Source organism: Austrofundulus limnaeus, unplaced genomic scaffold (genome assembly GCF_001266775.1).
Source record: "Austrofundulus limnaeus strain Quisiro unplaced genomic scaffold, Austrofundulus_limnaeus-1.0 Scaffold2, whole genome shotgun sequence".
Lineage (NCBI taxonomy): Eukaryota > Metazoa > Chordata > Actinopteri > Cyprinodontiformes > Rivulidae > Austrofundulus > Austrofundulus limnaeus.
Genome location: NW_013952404.1, coordinates 4729429 through 4750756, shown reverse-complemented (window position 1 = coordinate 4750756; position 21328 = coordinate 4729429). Strand labels below are relative to the sequence as shown.

At 37.7% G+C, this 21328-nt stretch overlaps 2 protein-coding genes across 3 annotated transcripts in view; one reads left to right on the top strand and one right to left on the bottom strand.

Moving 5' to 3' along the window:
* dnajc17 (DnaJ (Hsp40) homolog, subfamily C, member 17) overlaps positions 1–21328 on the bottom strand; it is a 35309-nt gene that overhangs the window by 3305 nt on the left and 10676 nt on the right. Inside the window, exons 8-10 of the mRNA XM_014011964.1 lie at positions 18507–18584; positions 16276–16356; positions 15495–15614 (exon numbers count right to left, since the gene is read on the bottom strand). Of these exons, the coding sequence (XP_013867418.1) occupies positions 15495–15614; positions 16276–16356; positions 18507–18584 (279 nt within the window). The remainder of the gene's footprint in view (positions 1–15494; positions 15615–16275; positions 16357–18506; positions 18585–21328) is intronic.
* LOC106520055 (cdc42 effector protein 3) lies at positions 328–8550 on the top strand. 2 transcript variants are annotated; one of them, XM_014011976.1, is made up of 2 exons: positions 328–4090; positions 6127–8550. In XM_014011976.1, the coding sequence occupies exon 2, from the start codon at positions 6221–6223 to the stop codon at positions 6809–6811; it is 591 nt and encodes a 196-aa protein (XP_013867430.1). In that variant the 5' UTR covers positions 328–4090; positions 6127–6220; the 3' UTR covers positions 6812–8550. The 2 variants fall into 2 exon arrangements, with proteins under 2 accessions (XP_013867430.1, XP_013867439.1); XM_014011985.1 differs by having other exon boundaries at positions 328–4382.

Here is a 21328-nt window from a genome sequence, read left to right as displayed (position 1 = left end):
TTTTTTTCTACCTGTTCAGTTTTCTTTATTATTTAATATCCATCAGTATCTGTGACTAAACTTGACTAAACGTCTAAATAAGGACTGGATTTACCAACTACAGTTTTTTAGTCTTCATTCTCTTTTCCCTCTGGGTCAGACTCTGGCTCCAACTTAAAAGGCTGAATGGACAAGTCTTCATCGTCGACATCTTTTAATTAAATTTGTAAATAAAAAGTCTGGAAGCTGGAGGGGGCGGGGTGTGAAGCGCCTCATTTTGATTGAAAGAGACAGCATCAAAGCGAGTTGATCTGAGACTCACCTCAAAAAAGGGGTGAAAGAGGGTCTTGTGGTGTTACAATAAGGAGGAATTCAGACCAAAAAACTGCAGTTCCACCTTATATAGACACCAAATAAATGATTTAAATGTGAAAAAGAAGGATTTAAAAGCATGACATGTCTCCTTTAACTGTACAAGTACACTTAAATACACTTAAATACTTAAGTACCGTCATGGAGCACTGGTTAACACCTGGAGTATTCAGTTGTGGGTTAAATCAAAAGTGAAAAGAAATCAAAAAAAATCTCTGAGGAGTAATTTTTGGGATATTCAAATTYAACAGATTTATAAAGGCAATTCCTAATTATTCGCAGTCCATCCCTTCACTGAGACAAAAAGGACACACAAGTAGAAAACCTTCAAGACAGCCGCTAATCCAACCAGGAGCGGAAATTTCAAGAATTTCTCCTCAAACTGAGACTGAGCATTGATCATGGGAATTGCAGGAAGGAAATAAAGGAAACCAACATGTCAGACTCTACAGATTGTAGTTACCATGATGAATGTTAAAAGTTCACGACTGTACAATCAAAGCTAAACAAGTCGGGTTTGTATGGAAGGGTGGCCAGGAAAATAAATCTCTTCACTAACAAGAATATGGCTGCACGGCTTAGATTTGCCAAGTTGCGTCTCAACAAATGACACGACTTTTGGAGAAGTGATCTTTGGAAAAATGAGACCAGACATAAGTTGTCTGGTCATAATGATTAGCACCGTACCAGATAAAAACCAAACAACATGAACTCCACGTTCATCTGTCTGACAGCTGAAACTTCACCAAAACTGAGAAACGCAATGGGACAATGGATGAGCCCAATGCAAGAAACTGACAACGGGATGGTTAAAAACAAAAAGAATCGAGGTGTGCCCTCTACCCAAATATTTTATTTTGGCAAAATCTTTATAAGTGTTTGGTATTAAACACTTGCAAACAGAAGAAAATGGGCAAAAATCCTTCCATTTAGGCTTGGATATGACCGTTAAACAGCGACASAATGTAAGGAATTATGTTTTGTATAATTTATATTTATTCAATTTAAAGACCTGTCAATGAGCAATGATTTTTAAAAATGCAACATTATGTAAAACCTTAGGCCTGAAAGAAGGTGTACCAACATTTTACCAGAATAATAAAACTTCAGGGATTGTTGTACTTGAATAAAAATAGCTTAAAATGGTATGGAAAATTAAAACATAACATATGAATTGACATCCTCATAATGCCTGTCTTTTTATGAGTGTGTGTTTTTGTGTGTCCAGCATGTGGTTACAGGTGGTCACTGTGTTCATCAGAACAGACGTCTGCTATAAGAAGACAGAGATTGCCTTTGGAATCTGCAAAAGAACAAGAAATAAACATTGAAAAGAAAAATGACTGCAAAGACCTCCTGGTGGACTGGCATTTCTCCTCATGATGGATGGACTTTTAAAAAAATCATAAAAAAATAAAATGCATGAGGTTTGGCCCCTTTTAATCTCCAACAACACATTTTTTAGAAAAATAAAATTGTCTGTCACATTCTAGCCTTCCTGGAAAAGCTCACTGATTGCAACAGACTTCTTATTAAAATAAATGAGGCCATGGAACTGGTAAGAATGTAGTCTGAACCTTGGGAGATGTTGAAGGGAAAAAATAAGACCTTGGGGAGAAAAGGAGGGAGAAAATTCAGTTTTCAGAGAAAAGAAATATAAAACTTTATTGATTGATAGTACTTGCTTTAACATCGACTTGGCTTCTTTTCTATTTTTGCATCTGTACTAATTTTACCACTCACATATTATAAAAGAGCTTTCATATTTAGGATTCAGTTTTTTTATTCCCATCATTACTAAATATAAAAGGAAAGAAAACATTTTATGAAGTACATGTTTATATAAAAATATATAATTTGAATTAGTACATTATTTAAGAAAATCTAAGCCAAGAAGGAGAAGCTGTGTGTAAACATATGTGTGTCTTTACTTCCTCTTACAGTAGCAGAAACATTGCCAAGTTTCTGCTGGAGCACCTTAAAAAGATCTTGAGTCATACTACAACATCCTATTACAACGACAAAAACAAGACTGAACATTTTGAAAACACAATAACTGGGGTTGAAATAATATTATTGTTATTTGTGTTAATTTTACAATTTAGAGAATTTATGGATGTAGCTGCATTTATCAAAGCTTTGATCAAACAGTGTTTGTTTAAAAAAAAAAAAAGAACCACGCCATGTAGGCAGTAAATCTGCCTAAAGTTCTGGCTGTCTGGGGGCTTTAACACAGCGGAAGCTGGAGAACACACAACAAAGAGCGACAGGAATATTCACTGAAGCCTCAGTTTGGGCTTCTAGCGCCCGTCAAAGCAATATCTGGAAACACTTTTTCTTCTGCAACAACAAAAACATGCAGCATCCCAGATTTCAGAACCAACATAGCAGCATCAAACCACATTAGCCACCATGGTCAGGCCTTAGAAAAGAGGTTTATGCAGAAATTCAGTTCAGGCTAAACGCACCAGCCCAGAGGACACATAGAGAACACAACTAACAGAGCGAGTCCAACCTTGGTCAAACATGAAGCCACTTCCAAACACTACAGATGACATCAGCTCTTCTTTAAATTGTTTTCTAGCATGAAAACATCTCTGGACTTGTAGGTGAAAAAYGGAGGATTCTAACAGAGAAAATGTTCAGAACGTTTTGGTTTTGATTTTTCTGTGGTCTTGTGGACAGTTCTGGCACTGGAGCAGAAGAAGAAGAGAGATTAAGTCGCCACACCTAGTGTTGATTACATCTTATTAAAAAGGAGGGTTTGAAATTAAATACTGTAATACCTGTAATACCTGTAATACTTGTTTATATACAAAAGGCCAACAGTTTGGACAAATAGATTCAAACTATTTTTTAAAAGAACATTGTGGTAATCTTTGAGCATGATTTTACAGTGGTAATAATGCGTTTGTTAGTCTGAGACAATTTCCAGTTTACAGCTTCAACATTTCACTGCAAAAACGACAGACGGGAGGCGTGAGAATTGGAAATGCAACAAGTTATCCCTCTTGTGAAACCCGGTGTGCCTGCTCGTACATGTCTGTGTGCTTTTTGATTACGTAGAGAAACCATAGGCCTTCAGTCAGGCAGAAGAGCCTGTGGAGTGGGGTGGACTGTGGGGCTTTACACAAGCCAACAGAAGGCAGGAAATCAGGAAATCGGCAGAGTAAAGAGACAATACCGCAGAGATTAGAGCTCAGTTACCCCCTCCTCTTTGTGGTTGACACGTTTGCTCGCAGACTACAACTTCCTTTGATAAGCACTCAATCACTGAACACCCACAAACCTTTTCACACTCTATTTTTCTCACCCTTCCCTTTATTGAAACACTTGCTTTTGTGCTGTTCTGATTCAGTTTTATATGATCAGAAAGAAAAGAAAAAACAAACAGCTTCTCTTTTGCACCCACTCTTTCAGGTGAAGGGTGCAGCCAAACAACCAGCAGGACTTCACCTGATGACTAAAAGGCAGACTCCTCAGACGGAACGATAAAATCACACTGACTTGCAAAAACCTCTGAAGTGGGATGAGTTCATCAATTAGAAACGACGAGATAAAATCTGAGCTTAGTTTTCCACCTGGATGTCTTTCTTTTGTACTCCGACCTCCCCCTGGTTTATCATTTACGCAAGGAGGACTTTCACCAGAAACACACCTGGAGAGCTTTCCACAGTGAAAGGAGTTTACGCAGAATGGATTAACAAAACGGATTTAATGTTCAAACTTACTAAAGCAGGTAAGAAACCATGTCTCAATGGTCTCTTTGCAGGTACAGAGGAGTGTCCTGGATGCAAAAGCTTTAATTTGAAAGGTTATTGATCAGTCACAAAGGAGTAGACTACTTGCACAAACTGTTTCACTGTTTCAAGGCTGAGTAATAAGGTTTGCCTTGTGACAGTTGACAAGCCCATTCATGTCAAGAAACAGTTTGCCTAAGAGTGCAGTTAAAAAAACAAGTGAGATTCCTGACAGACACGGCTGTACATGTGGGATTCTAATATTTTCTACTATTTATTACACAAAAACAGGTAAGTTTATGGCATTGATATTTATCTGTGTTATTGTCTAAGTAATACTAAACCAACAGCATTTAAACATACAAATGTTTTATTTTGAACCCGCAGGTAAGGGAAATGGTCCTTTTCAAAGACGTACAACTACCGCGAGTAGAAAGAAAATTGGGGATTTTTTTTTCTTGGCCAATCTGTTTTAATGACCTTCTTAGTTTTTACTTGGCCATGAAGTGTTTCCTGAACATTGAACTCGCGGCTAAATTACAAGACTCCTCCTTGGTTGACCTGACATGTTGGGAAAGGAATGCTGTTGTGTCCACACGCTGCAGTCTCCCGCTGCTACTAAAGTACCGATAAAACCTTTACGGGCCAAGAAAGCCTGTTTGCTAAAGTGGCTTACAAATTTACAGAGTTAGTGTTTCGAGTCACGAAACACAAATCTAATGTGGGCAACGCTGTTGGGTAAAATCAAAGATGGCCAGCAGATTATCTAATTGACATGCCTGAGCTGATGAATGGAGTTCTGTTTTTGTCAATAAAATCTTTACAAGTATTGGAACACAAAAGGTTTACTTTTTTTTAGAAAGTTTAACTTTCATTGAATAAGTTCTTGTGTCGTACCCTTTAAAATAAGATGTTTGGTTATTCAAAAATACATCTCTATTTTATGTAACCACCATACAATATTTTTAAACAATTATAAATTTGAAAAGTAATACTAAAAGTTACAAAACAATTAGATTTGATTTATTTTACTGACTTCCATATCCTGGGTCACTGCTTACAATAACTTAGATTTAACTGAATTAAGAGGAACATATGCTTTTAAAACCTTCTTTTTCATGTTTAAATCATTCAGCTGGGCTCTATATAAAGTGGAACTGCAATGCTTTGGTCTGAATTCCCCCTTATTGTAACTCCACAAGCCCCTCTTTCACCCCTTTTCTGAAATGGGTCTCAGATTAACTCGTTTTGAGGCTGTCTCTTGAAATCCAAACGAGATGCTTCAAATCCTACCCCCCTCCAGCTTCCAGACCGGTTCATTCTAGCTTAATAGAGGGGTTTATGGCTAAACAGCGGCACAGAAACTTTTTATTTACAAATACAAAGATATTTACGCAGCACCAGGAGATACTAAATTAAACTTTTCTGCACGCCTTCAGACTCCAAGTACATAAAAAATGTATTTAATGGCAAAAAAGTGGATTTTGCATAGGTCCTCTTTTAAAAAAAGCATTTTAGCTATTTGTACGTCTTTATGACGAATAAACACGTGTTCCATTTTGTTTTTGATAGTTACAAGTAAAAATTACACTCTTTCCTAAAAACTGAGTAATGAGATCCAACAAAGGACTTACAAGATAATTACCATTTGAGTATTTGCATTCTCTTGCTTTTGTTACTGGAAGTCTTAAGTAGATTAATAGACTTCCTCTTGAGGATATGAAGAAGACCACACCTGCATTTATGGGAAGAAACAAGGGTTTGGAAAATAAATATTTATAAATGAAGGCTTCAAAGCATTTGCTGGAACACTCCTCTCCTGTTAAAATKTTGCTGAATTTCATTAGAGTAAAATCCAGTCCAACAGGTGCAATCTCTAAACAATGACTGACAAATCTCATTAAAGCAACACGTACAGCCCATTGAAAACATCTGGTGTTAAACAACTGAACAAGTGCAAGCTCAGACTTGTTTCAAACAACCATTCATTATCCCATTCATGTCTATTTTTTTTTGTTGTTTTGTTTTGTTGCAGATGGCATTATGCCTTTGAGGTGCAACGTTTCCTAAGAATCCACTGTGGGAGCAGGAAGCACGCGGCAGAGTAAAACTCAACTAAATCTACCAAGATGCCACTAAGAACAACACTGCACAGAAAATCAAGCCGTTTGTCCAACAGGCACTCGAAGCGGAGGGAGGTGCTCTCCGTCAACATGATCAGTTTACCACACAATGATTTCCGCCACATCGCTCATATTGGAATTGATGTAAATAAAGACAGCTTTGGAGATTTATCCTTTCTAAAGCAGGGCCATAGCCTACTCCAACAAAGTTCCAAAAGTGAGCAGAACCTCTTCCTAGCCTGCTCGCCACCTCCAAAGCCTCCTCGCCTCAATCTGAATGAAAAAGAGGAATCGCGGAGCCCTGAGTGGTCTGTCGATCAGAAGAGGCAGAAATGTAACTCTTTGCCAATGCTGGACAGTGACGACGAAGAAGAGCTGAATAAGGAGGGGCACCACAACGGGAATAACGTCGCATCCAATCAGACTGATAGGCTTATTCGTGGCAGCGTGAATTCAGACACGTGTGAAGAATCTCCAGAGAGCTGTCACAAAACTACTGAACTAAAAGACGAGGACAGCGGTTTCTCGTTCAGCCTCGACCTGGGCCCTTCAATCCTGGACGATGTTCTCAAGGTGATGGACAAACAGCACAGCTGAAGAAACCATGAAACATGGCTCACAGGGAGATGTTTGGAATATCAAGAACAAATGAAACTCAAGCGCTTGTAAGGAGAAAAAAAACCCTGATCCTAAATTGAAATCATGAAACAAACATTATTATTCAGATATTTGTGTGATCTCTTAAAAAAATCAACACTTAGAACACTGTGGTCTTCAGCACATGTACTGTCAATTTTAAAGACTTTTTAAAATTTCTTTAACATTTCCCCTTTTCTATTATTGTATCTCAAACTGCACAACACTGAATAGGGTTGTTAGGAGTATTGTGTTTAGAAAAGCGAAGGCTGGAATCCAAGGTTTTGAGCTGTGATGTCTTGACTCTTCGCATGCTTGCCAATCTACTTTGTGCAGAAAGCAATTTCTACTCCGCACGCATGTCAGAGGCCCCACTGCAAGGTAGACCAAGGTACCCCCCATCACCCGTTCCCAACAGTACAATGAAAACAAACATTTAGCTCTGCTTCCAATAAAAAGCCAGCCAATGGTGGCAGGTTTGGCGGCACACCAAACCAGGCCACAGATCCAAGACCTTAAGAAGCAGCAAGGGAAAAAAAGGCAGATCAAGCTGTTTTCTTAGCTGCAAATAAGACTCCGATGCCCTGGTTAGCTGTGCACGAGAAAGAAAGTGGTAACAGGTAACATAATATTTCTATACTGTACATGCAGGGGGTGTCGAGGGATGAAGACTAGACACATCAATTACTGCAGCAGAGGTCCTGATGAGGGTTTAAACACTACCTTCTGGACAAACACGCGCCTGACACGAAAGACATGCATGCTACAACTCTCATACACCGGAACACGAGTACAGAAAAGGATGCATGCATGGGTATTTCTACCCACATCCTTAAACTGTGCCAGTAAAGCAAAGTCTATTTTTGATGAGACAGTGGCTCAGTTTGGACCTCTGTGGGGGGTTGACAAGATGGTATGTTGGCTAAATACACAGAAAATTTTGAATTCCTATGAGCCCAGAGGTTATGAACCAAAATGTACAAACCACAAGCGTCCTGCTTCGAGCAACAAATTTAGAATTCTCTGTATGTCCAAACAGAAGCAGCAATAAGTTTTGGGTACATCAGCCCTGCATGTCTGTTTTGGAGTCTGCCGTTGTAACTGTGATATTTCTGTTTCTTGTATATGTTTTGACAATAGCTATTGTGAAACATTTCTTGCATTGTAAAGTGAACCATTTTGTACTTTGGTTGAGAAACAAAAATTATGCATCATTTAAATTCCAACATTTGGTGGTTTTGTGGATAAAYGGCATGAGAATGTTTACAGACCCCAATGGATTTACATTTCCTTGGCTTTTTAGTGTCAGAAGCCAAAATGGTGGGACTAAGACTTGTAGGTTACTTATATCTACCAGTTTTCTCTTTATTTGTTCTTCAAAAAAGTTAGCCTTGTACAACAAACCTCTCAATATTTCAACATTGGGATAGATGTTTAAATTAATACAGGCAGATATAGCTAGGCCAAACTTCGCAGAGTCCAAAAAAACCAACAAAAATTGTTTATATGATTTTTACTGCTCCGAGGCACACCTGAAACACGATGACTAAAGTGTTATCAGTTAGAAGGAAATGCAAAAGACTTGTTCAGACAGATGTCAAACTGCACTGTGCTAATTAAAATAAMCTTTCATGATTAAACAACATTTTATTTACAAGTAAAGTTGTTTTGAAACACTAAAGGCTAAAACTTCAAATGTGCATTTTTTGTCTGCTTTTTCTTCTGAGTTTTAGCCTTTTACCACCTTCATCGCTATAAAAAACACTAGCAAGTGTTTTGACTCATCCATCAGGAGTCTGTAATTTATGACAAGTTATTATCTCTATGCTGCAAAACCTGTTTTAACTGTGAAGTATTCCAATTATATTTTGGCGCCACTACTCCCGCTTAAAAACTAAGCTTAAAAAATTACTTCAATTCTGATCCAAACAAAAACATCAAACATGATTTTAGTGAACATGGGACAAATCATTTATTTTTGGCTTTGTTTCTCAGAGAAATTTAACTCCACTTAACAAATTATGTTGAACTGATTGTTTATGCTGTCTGTATGATGGTTACAACAGAACAAAGACATCCGTTATTACATTTGACTAATAATAGTTTTGTACTTCTGTTAGGGTTATTGCAAAACAACTATTAGTTGCTTATATTTTAAACGTTGTGGAGTGGGAAAATCACTTGTGACTTTCTAAACAGTTCAGACTTGTATTTTTAAATGTGTAAATCAAAAYGTTAGAGGAAATGTGTCAAACTGAGCAGAACTCTGCAGACTACAGATTTCTAAGTAGGCTAAAATCCCTAAACTGTCCAGTAATCAAAGTAAAAAAAATGGTTTCAATCTTGTAACCCTCATGGAGCCCTATTCTTTTGAATTTCCACAATGTGCAGAATTTTATTTTAAAATAAAAATCATAAAACAAAGCTYGATGTGTGAATACCTGGTTGAGTTGAAATGCTATAAGATATCTTTATATCTCTTGTTTTGTAAAAGTGCTACAATTTAACATCAGATCACACTGTWTCTTTAAACCAGCTGGTCAGGCCCAACTATTTATTTAAACATTTTGAATGTACAACTACAAACTAATTCTTTTGAGCCTGGTTATTGCAAAATACAGACGGCAGCTTATCTTCCCCCAAGACGCCTATTATATGCAATCAGAATGGGATTTAGGCCCAGTTTGAATATGCCAACAGCATGACCACATGAAGAGCATCTCTCCCAGAAGCAAGAGATATTTCTGGTGAGAGAAGTTTTCACTGGGAAACCAGTGCTGTGGAAAAAACAATCCAAGAATAGCCAATCTGTAGCATCTGGTTGTGTCGTGACAACMCCGCCATGACTCTGGCTCTCACTAGAACAGTCAGTCATATGAAAACTCACATTTAAATTCCTTGCAATGCATTCACCTTAAATAATATGGAATGTTAAATTACACAGCAGGCCTTGAACACAGTGATTAATGATGAGATCATTTCTCAGAAAGCACCGACATCATGTGAGCAGGGATGAAGCAGACAGACACTGAGTTTACATCCGTGAGAGTTTTAGTTACAGACAGTCAATTATTAGTCAGTCTGTGGGATTCATCAAGTTGGCCACATGTGTGAAACCCTCGTTCGGAGGATGGACGTATTTACTGCTCCCAGAAAAAAACCGCTTACAGTAAATAATTCCAACTTAATTTTTTTTAATCTGACTTTGAAATTTAAAACAAATACTTTCAGACTCTAGTTTTTTTCTTGTTAATCTGAAGAGCTTTTCATTTCCCAGTCTTGCAACTTTCTTTTGATGGCAAGTTAAAACATGAAACTATACCCTTTCCCCAAAAAGGAATTTAACTTTTCCTAGTATACAGGTAATCATTTAAAAGTATACATATACGTGAGGTGTCTTCACTTTCCATTCATCTAGCCAACTAGGGATGTCCAGCCTTGGTCCTTGAAGGCTACTATTCTTCATGTTTTAAAGGTTTCTCTGCTTCAACACACCATATCTAAATAAACAGGTGATTAACAGGCTCATGCAGAACGCCATCAGTTTAGTAATTTATAGCACAAAGAAAAATGTTCAATTTGCTGTCAGTATAATGTCCACTAGCAGCTCAATTCAAGGCAGCATCCTTTCACTTTCATGGGGTTGAACAAGTTTTATTGCCATCTAGGGGTGGAGATCATGATCTGTTGGTGGAAAGATGTGAGGCCACCTGATGTTCAAGTCAGGGACTGAAGGATGACCTTGTATTGTACATGATGGTACATTATAGAAATAAAATACTGTTGGATATTTTGTGGTTGATTAACTGAATTTAATTCAGTTTATTTATATAGCGCCAAGTCACAACAAGCATTGTCTCAGGGCACTCTTCACACAAAAAGAAATAAAAATCTAAAGAAGGCAGAAGATGGTGTTGAATCTTCACTTCATCACTGTCTCCCATCTTGAGCAACAGTAGAAAGGAAAAACTCCCTTTGAGWGAATGGAATGTACWTTTAAATTACAAGATTAGTTAACACACAGCTTGTAACACAAAAATTATAAATCAACATTTAACTATTCTCTCATCAGAACTCAAGACTGTTGTACAGGGATCTGGTCATGTGATAGGAAGGCCCTCACAACTGATGTAACGTCTTGCCCCTGAGGTGTGGCCAGATCCGGAAGAAAATGGATAAAATGAATTGGTTGGTTTTGACTCRTGAGACTGAATAAAGGTCTGTATTTTGGTCCAGCCAGAGGAATTGTACAGCATTATACTTTACAATTAAATGTTCAAGTCTAATTCTGAATTTGTTTACCGGCTGGCTTGCTCCGAAGTGAAAAAACACATTTATCATACAATTAGATACAGTTGTATATTTTATACTTTGGGATCGATTGTAATCAATTACTTTAAAACAGTAAGAGAATCAACAAGGCTTTATTTAACATGTGTCTCAGTCCAGCAGTGTAAACACATTTTACATTTCAGAAACGTGGAACAGTTTTACGGGTACTTCCTTGTTTATTATGACATTATATTCAAGGTTTGTCCAGGTTTTTTAAAAATACTGTAATGACACATGATGGGTGCTGATCTGTCCCATCAGATGGACTGGACCACAGCACTGTGATAATCTTTACATGTGCGCAAAATAAACATTCAAGGATGAATAAYGGACCAATTTCCTGCGCCTGATTCGGTTTCTCATTGTACACAATTCATTTAAATATAACTAATGCAAAAATAAACATTTTTGGTGAGAATATTGACCTTCTATAAATGAATATACATAAATACAGTAATTCYGATATGCACCGTGGTAAGGAAATTCAGTTTTTAAGATATAGGCTTGAATTTTATTTACATTTGTGTTTCTGAAATTTTGCAACTATTTCACATAATATATTTTTTGTTTATACACTTAAGTCAACCTTGATTGTTCAGGCAATTTTTGTTAAAGGGGACAGTTGTTATTATCTTAAGGGGATGGAAATGTTTGTGAAGCCATATTTTCGTACTTGCTTGAGAGTAAGATGTACTTTAATCCAGGGTATAGGATTGTGGAATGGTCTGGAAGATTATCTTAAAAATGCTAGATCTATGTATATATTTAAGACACAGATAAAAGCTAGTTTGTTAAAGGTATATGGAAAAGTAAAATGAGAAGCTATATGAATTGTTTGAGTTGATGTTTTTATTTTTATTTAGTATTGTTTTGTAAATTATGTTTTGTTTGAATATTTTCTGGGGTTAAAAGGGGCAGACATTGTTAGATTTATTCTTTGGTTACCTTTCATTTTAATTTTGATTTTTTTTGTGTATTTTCTTTGTTATTTATTATATATAGTTATTTTTTAATTAAATGAATAATTGTTTTAATTTAATTGATTTTTTTAATTTAATAGAATTGTTAATAAATATTTCATATTTTCCTAATTGTATTCTGTAGCTACAGTGTCATTTAAAGACAAAGTGAACCAGTTATACTGCAAGTCTATTAGAAAACGGTACTGCTCCACACACTGATGAAATGTAAATTTGTTCTTAATTTAAGTACTATACATTAATACTTAGAATTTTGGGGAATTATGCATGTAAGTGTGTAAACTTTTCATATGAAGACTAAATTTAAAAAGTGCATATGCAGAAAAATATTCAAATTGATGTAACTGTGTGCATGCATGTTTCTGCTCAACCTTCTTTCATATTMTTTAATTTAGACGTAATAGAGCGCAGCTGCATGTGCCACTGGTACCCACCATATATATGTATGTACTATGTCCCATTAATAATCACATTCACATAAATACACAGCAGGCTTCCAAACTGTATCCAAATAACTATGGTATGTGTGTAGAGTAAGGGTGGAAAAAAGGGAAATTTATGCATATATTTTATGCATAAAGAACAAAAAAATATTTTTCACTTTAATCAAAAACGTTAATTTTGAGGGAGTCTGTATTATGGGAATGTTGCATTAGATCTAAATGCATTTATTGAGCCAAGCTACAACAGAACTAAAGCTGAAAGTGAAGTCATCTGTGTCTTTAAGCTCCCTATAGTCAGACCTGACCTTCTGAGCTCTGTGTTTGGRTTGATGAGGATTGGGAAGCAAATCCTCACCCACTCTGCTCCTCTGTGATTACAGATGGCCAATGCTGGGACACCAGGGAGAGATCAGATTTTTAGATCCCAGATAGAGTCAGAGCAGGAGGACCTCCGTATTTCTGGACTCTTATTACTACGTTTTGTCAGTAAAGGCATCCCGTATTCACTGATCGTAGGCCAGCTGTGGATCAACAGCATCATGTGGAACTTCTTTTTATGACAAGTATTTGCATTTTGAGCCAATTTTACAAATGRCCTAACCAAAGTAAGGTTTTCATTTCTTGTTGCGGGAGAAAAGAAAATTTAAAAAAGGATGAAGCAATCAGCTACGAATATCAGTAAAGCAAACCGAGTTACCATAATAACATTAAAAAAGATTAGTATGCCAAGCCCCAGTGTGCAGGCTCAGTCTCAGATTATAACCCAGAGTAGGAGGTCTGACAACCACACACTGGGATCAGAGTTGAAACACAGTTCAGCTGCGACTCTGGAGACACAGATGAGTAAAAAAAGAAAATCCACTTGTGAGCAAAATTTTTTTGTTACTGGAAAAGGTTTTAAAAAGGTAAGAAATTTGGACAGATGTGGAGTGAACAAAATTGTTGAAATCTTAACCTAAAAATAAAATTTAAAAGATTTCTGGGATGCAGATTTTTTTTTATTTTTTAATTTCACTATTGGACATTATAAGGACTTTGGAGCCATTCATTAAAAAGAGAAAAATAAATTAAAACACAATAGAAAAAAATAACAGTTTGTTCTTTAAGTTTTGCAGTTTTCTGCAGCAAACCTTGATTAATGGYGAAGTAAAATCTTCAAACTCACTATTTCTAATTAAACTGGTTTCAAAATACTCTGTTATATAAATCTAAAAAAGGGAAATAGCTAAAATAACGAAGGTACATAGAATAACATCTTAAAAYAATATTTCATCAAAAAAAATAACACTACAGACACGCCCCATTCTTCAGAACCAGAACTGACATTTAATCAGTCTCACGTGCAACGCAACCAACTGCACTGCCTCTCCTTGGCTGCTACATAAGAAGAGCATTCCTCGGGTCTCCCAGGTCATTTCCATTAATGAGCGGCCGACCAGAGGCTCTGGGCCAGCGTGGGGCCACTGCCTCACCGCTCCAATACAAATAAACTGAGGTCCGCTAACCAAGCACACTCTTCAGGGCCAAAAGAAAAGGACTGCAAACATTTTGAGGCACACACAAAAAAAATAAAAAGCTCTGAACATTTGCATACCTCTTCTTTAGAGCGTTGAAGAGAGAAGAAATTGGAAGGTTTTGTAACAGAGTTTTTACGAGAACAAGAGGGAATCATAAGTGCAATGCATGTATTGATCCCTATTGGGTCTTAAATGCATTTCATAGACATACTTGAGATGGTTAGAATATTTTAAAATCAACGTGCAATCAGTTTATTTGTATAGTGTGATTAAGTTGTAAGAACAACAAGTGCTGAGGGATTATGTAGTTACACGCCTTGCACAGATACAACACAGTCAGACAGTGTTTCTACATCTGAGACTTCAGTATTTTGATTGAGAACTGCCTCACCAGTTAGGTGAGATCAAGTCCCCTCCTTCGACGATGTCATTCCAAGAAGGTGTGACTCTGTTCTGAAGACACTAGCTACGTTTACATGGACAAAAGTAATCGGATTAAACGGCCGTTCGGAATAAAAATGCATCATGTAAACAGCCCATTCAGATTATTCTGATCGGATTGAGCTCGATCCGAATGAAATTTTATTCCGAATGCGAGGGGTGGGTTATGCCGATTGATAATCGGAATGACGTGCATGTAAACACTTAATTAGATCATCTTATTCTGATTGTGGAAAACTGACCTGATTGCGCATGTCTTCTGACTTTTATCCACCGGGTTCTGCTCTTTAGAGGAGGCGGGGCAGCAGCGCTGTAGTTTCTAGCTGCACTGCGCCACGCAGAACTTTTCCTCCTCGCTCTCTCAACAGATAAAAAAGGAGACAAACAGCAGACGTTGCTTCGCCAAAAATAAAAATAAAAAACACGTGTTGCTTCGTCTGCAGCTCAACCGGGAAGTAACGGCATCTCTACAGTTATTAAAAGCTTACACRGGTCCATCCTGAGCGCACAGAAGAGCTTTGTTTACGTTTGTAAAAGGGAAGGAGAGCTGAAAGTTTACAACACTRCGCATGTCTGGACTTTTATTCTGAATAAAAGTCTGGTGCATGTAAACACTTCTCATGATCGGACTGTGTCCATGTAAACAGTACATTCGGATTATTTAATCCGAATACATTTCAATCAGATCAAAACATTTTGTGCATGTAAACATAGCTATCGTTATTTGCTCCTGTTTTTTATGGCTCAGGACCAATTGGATGACTCGATGTCCTGAGTACTTAGCCCAGGCCTGAGGTCGTGGTAAACACTGCATCTGCAAATAAACACTCAAGTCTAACTGAATAAATTTCTTCTATGTATAAATCAGGCTCGTACTATGAATAATTTTGCTTTTCCTTCATAAGCATACATTGTCGTGTTATATACGTACCTGTGCAGACATGAAATGGCCAGATTGAGAGGCTGCAGCGACAACTTCAGGCTGTCCTTCAAGCCACGAAATCTTCAATGGGTTACCGCTCAGGCCACTTTCATTTATAGCAGCCAGCTCCTAAAAAAACAAGATTAAAAATAATTTAGCTGGCAGTGTGTTAYGTAGGCAAATAAACCTTTCTCCTTCAAAAGTTGTAATTTACTCATCTTCTACATGACTTTTGGCACAGCTGAAATGAAGATGGACAAAAGAGAACTGACATCCGAAGCATGTTGACCTAAAAAATGAGTTCCAAACTCAAAACTCATACTTCCCAACCAAATCCAAATGTTAGCCTATCTGATCAGGAAACACAAAAACCCCTCTGGCTGGATGACAAGAGCATAAAAGCAGTCCCGCATTTAAAAGGCTTCTGTTTGAAACAGATAAGAAAAGACAGAATCCGTACCCAGATTCCAATAGGTTGGCATATACTGTATATCATGTCACGTTGAGAGAAACCATTAAAAAAATTTAAAATGACCCCGACGGTTCAGACAGTTGTGAACATTTACTGAAATTCTTCAGATCAAATCAGCACAGAGATCTTTATGGCAAAGAATGGTTAAAGCATTTGTTTATGTTTAAAAGCCTTTCCTCAGGCTCAGATGTCTTAGTAAGAATGGGTCATTGAGACAATTGGCAAGCCTAAGTGGTTCTGTCCAAACGTCTCTTTTAGAGATTTTACTACTCAACAACCACAACGAGGACAGAAAATGGGAAAGGCTCAAATACTTACAGCTGCTCTGATAGATGTAAACTCCACCACAGCACTTCCTCTCTTCTTAYTCGATACAATCACGTTCAAAACCTCGCCGTACTAAAAGTCAAAGGAGAGGGAAAAAAAATGTTTAGTGAAAGAAAAGGAAAGATGCAGAATGTTCAAATTAGTATTTCCTTTCAGAGTATAATCCATAACCATGAAAACAGAAAGCACATGTCGACTACACGAATCAAAGCACTGGTGAGCAAATCAGGAATACAAGTTAGGAATTAATAGGAGTTTAGTTACAAGAAATAATGTTAGGGGTTTTTGTATGTTTGGACTTGAATTAGAAATATTACAAGAAACAGTCAAGTGGCATCTTGTAGAAGTCTGCGATCTTGTTGACGACTCAAAGTTCAGAAAGCATAAAACTGAATGCACAGATTGCACTTCGTACAGGGAAGGCTGTACGACAGCAGGGCAAGAAAAGCGTTGGCTTTCTTTATGGTTAGTTAATGTGTAATAACAATAAAAAGGAGCTCTTCCAAGCAAAAGACTATCTCAGAAGTAAAGAGTAGGAGAGATGTGGTCGTTAAGAAAATTTCAGCTTTCTGGGAACTGGAAAGTCCTGGAATGCTAAAGCTCACTGAGGACACTCTGAATCGAGCCAACAGTGACAAAGGAGACTCTCCGAAGGCTTCTATTTCATAAAATATAAATATCTTAACATATTTTTACCCACCGAAACAAAGATTTATTATTCTAAGCTGCCAAAAAATACAAGTCAGCTCACGTACGCATACATGTAGACATTTTCCCAGAGAGTAGAGGCTATTTCTACTTGTCCAACCCAGTATCTGTCACTCACTGACGCCTAACATCTCAAACTGTTTTAAAATGAAGTGAAGTTTCTGGGTGTCACCATTGATGAAAAACTGACATGGAAAAATCATAAATAATTTACGAACAAAAATAGTCAAATCTATTGGAGTCCTGTACAAAGTAAGAGAACTGTTCAATGATAAAGCACTGTTTATGTTGTATAATGCTATAATTGTTCCGCATTTTATTTACTGTATTGAAGTCTGGGGTAAAGCTTGTAAAACTACCAAAAATCCTATTTTTATTTTAAAGAAAAGAGCTCTAAGATTTATCACAAAAAAAAATTACAGCCATCCATCGAATATATTGTTTTATGAATTGAAATTATTGAAATTCTATGATTTGGTCAATTATATTTTGCTGTTAATGTACAGAGCTCATAAAGGTGTGTTACCTTCCAACATTCAAGTAAATTTTGTTAAAAGAGAGCGCTGTTATTATCTTAAGGGAATCGAAGTGTTTGTGAAACCCTGGTTTCGTACGAGACTGAAGGAGCGATCCACTTTAATCCAGGGAATAAGATTGTGGAACGGTCTGGAAGATGAGAATGATAATGATTTTGTTTTTTGTGTGTTAGTTGTTTTGATTTTTGTTGTAATTTACTTTCATTTTGAACATATTCTGGGGATTAAAAAGGGGCAGATATAAGATTTATTCTTCTGCTGCTGCTTTTCATTTTATTTGATTTTATTTTGATTGCATTTTTTTGTTCTTTGTTGTGTATATAATTGTTACAAATGAAATGAATAAACTTCTAAATAAATAAAATGAATAAAAAATGCATCCCCCTTGCTAACGAACATTCAGGAAGAACAGTTTTTACTCCCTGCTGCCTGGGACCATCCTGAATGCATGCGTGCAGAGGAGAAACTCAAGTGCGTTTTGTTTCGGCCAGCTTGACGTCACTGACACTTTACCCATCCTTGTTTCAAGCCAAACTGCGCCCCACCAAAAGCCCTTATGACAGTCTCGCAGCGGAAGGTGGTGCCGGGTTGCATGAGAAGAGCACATTTCCCTAACGCCTCCCTTGGCACTGCCTAATCACCTTGTAAGAGAGGCACAAACATCGCTGTGCCTGGCTTTTAAAGGGCACAACACAACATCGCCTTGAGCACTTTCACTGCTACAAAATTTAATGGGCCTTGTTTAAGGAGAAAGTGTAAACACTCTACAGCGCTGATGTCATTCAGGCTTCAAATATGGCTGAACCCTGCAGTCAGGTTTGTTATAATGAACTTCTGCCCTTGGACAAAAAAAAAAGAAAAAACATTTCAGAAATTCTTTAGAATTAACAAATTGTTACTTTACGATACACCCAGCTGTTGAATAAATTATAAGCCTTAAAGCGCTGTGAAATAAGAGTTAATTCTCAGGATACTTACCTTACTAAATAGTTTAAAAAGAACATCTTGGGAGTAACCTCCGTTCCTCTCGTCGTCTTTTTTACACTTCCATTTTAACTGGAAGAGAAGGAAGACAAAGAGGAGATGCCGATATTAGTCATGAGGACTTCTAAGAATTAAAGAAGTGCATGATAATGTCTAATCCTTAAAGCACAATTGATTAAACTCAGCTGCACAGGAGGCAAATCATGCCAAACAGGCTTGGCTCTGATGAAAAACAGAGCAACTGAAAACAATCAGGACAGGCTGCAGCTAGAAGAGAAAAGAACTTGTTACGTTCTTGGAACATCCCCACGTAACCACCTGTAAGACCTGCAGTCAATTTCCATTCAGTCCTTTGGTGCTGGGCAAATGGGTGAACTTTCTCACATGCATCCGAAAACGCAGTGACTCATCTGCTTACGTATAACCCATCAGGAAAAAAAAGAGCAACATTAGAAAAATAAATCAGAGGGTAATCCAAGGCAGACTGGTGCTGAATGTTCTCCATCATGAGCAAAAACAGAGGGATGCCTCTTTTCTAATCATGTTTTATTACAACAATCAGGTTTTTGCATGACTTTATTCTTAAGTCTTCTACAACAAAACTACTTTTGGTATGAATTAATCTTTTTTTTTTTTTTTTGCTCCCCGTTCTGTCATTAAATGCTCATGTGATTTCCCGTACTCCCAAAATGAGAGATTGCGTAACTCCTCACATCCACAGACAGACCACAGCAGAAACGAGCCAATTTTTACAGCAACGACTGAGATTAGTACAATGAATGGCAAGAACAGGGTGTTGATTCGGCTCCAGCGATCTGCTCATTGTCAGACAAACACATTTTTCTGGGAACTTTCAAGTGTTCTTTTAAGAAAAAGATTGCTGTTAAAAACGTGAGTTCTCCTTCCAGCAGCAGTTTCTTCTACCACTGATAATCATCTTACTCGTTAATCCTCAAAAAACGTCTTTAAATATTGTGTGATGTGATGTCTAGAGTATGAGCGCACAGCGCTGCAGTGTTCGATCAAACTTAAACAAACTTACAAATAAAGGCATGAGTAGAAACAGACAAAATGGCATGTGACTAAAAATACCAAAGTTTGAATGTCATTTACAATCATTTTAAAAATTGTATAATTTTTGTTGAAAATTTCAAGACTAAGTTCCCAAAAATGAAAGGCCTAACAGTTAAATAATTTATTTGGTCATTTTTATTATCATCAGTTGCAAATACATAGACATTAATGTCATGATGTACAGGGGGGTACTCCGGGAGTATGGGGTACCAGGCCCATTGATATGGGCTGTTAGGTCCCTGTATAACCGGTGCCAGAGCTTGGTCCACATTGCCGGCAGTAAGTTGGACTCATTTTCGCTGAGAGTTGGACTCTGCCAAGGTTGCCCTTTATCACTGATTCTGTACATAACTTTTATGGACAGAATTTCTAGGCGCAGCCGAGGTGTTGAGGGGATCATTTTTGGTGACCTTAGGATCACATCTCTGCTTTTTGCGGATGATGTGGTCCTATTGGCTTCATCAGATCGTGATCTCCAGCTCTCACTGAAGCAGTTCACAGCCAAGTGTGAAGTAGCCAGGATGAGGATCAGTGCCTCCAAATCTGAGACCATGGTCTTGAGCCGGAAAACGGTAGGTTGTCTTCTCCGGGTTGGGGAGGAGGTCCTGCCCCAAGTGGAGGAGTTTAAGTATCTCGGGGTCTTGTTCATGAATGAGGTAAGAATGGAGCGGGAGATCGACAGGCGGATTGGTGCTGCGTCTGAAGTGATGCGGGTGCTGTACCGGTCGGTCTTTGTTCCAACCCTCATCTGTCACAAACTTTGGGTAGTGACCAAAAAACAAAATTGCAGATACAAGCGGCCAAATTGAGTTTCCTCTGCAGGGTGTTTGGGCTCTCCCTTAGAGATATGGTGAGAAGTTCAGTCATCCGGGAGGGACGCAGAGTACAGCCGCTGCTCCTCCACGTCGAGAGGAGCCAGTTGAGGTGATTCATCTGGTTAGGATGCCTCCTGGACGCCTCCTTGGTGAAGTGTTCTGAGCACATCCCACTGGGAGGAGGCCCAGAGGAAGACCCAGGACACGCTGGAGGGACTATGTTTCTCAGCTGGCCTGGGAACACCTTGGGATTCCCCTAGACGAGCTGGCCCAAGTGGCTAGAGAGAGGGAAGTCTGGGTCTCTCTACTTAGGCTGGTGCCCCCGCGACCCGACCCCGGATAAGCAGAGGAAAACGGACGGATGGATGGTGTACAGGGGTGTCAAACTCAAGAGGGCCAAAATTCTAAACATGGCCCAAGCCAAGGGCCAATCTCTGTCAGTATTTATTGAAGAAATATTGGTTTTAAATGTTAAGTTATGTTTATAAAAATACAAATTCCTTTTTCCAAAGCATTTTATGTAAAGTTTAAAACACACATACCCTAACAAATAAAAATATTACATTTAGAAATATGCATGATTAGCCTTTATTTCTTGGGTTTTTATACTCTCCTCAACTATTTTATTGACTATTTCTTAGTTATCACAATACAGAAAATCAGTTAAAAAACACATTAAAAATCCAATTATTTAATTTTAAAAATAGAAGAGAAAACATATTTAAAGTCGACTTTTGTAGAGAACAAACTGCTCTAAGCAGTGATAGGCCTTTCATAATAACACATTTTGCTGGACGATAAATTGTCTCAGAAATTATTGCGATAAACAATAATATTGTCTGGAGACCATCTTAAACTAATATAATGATACCACACACACACACACACACACACACACACACACACACACACACACACACACACACA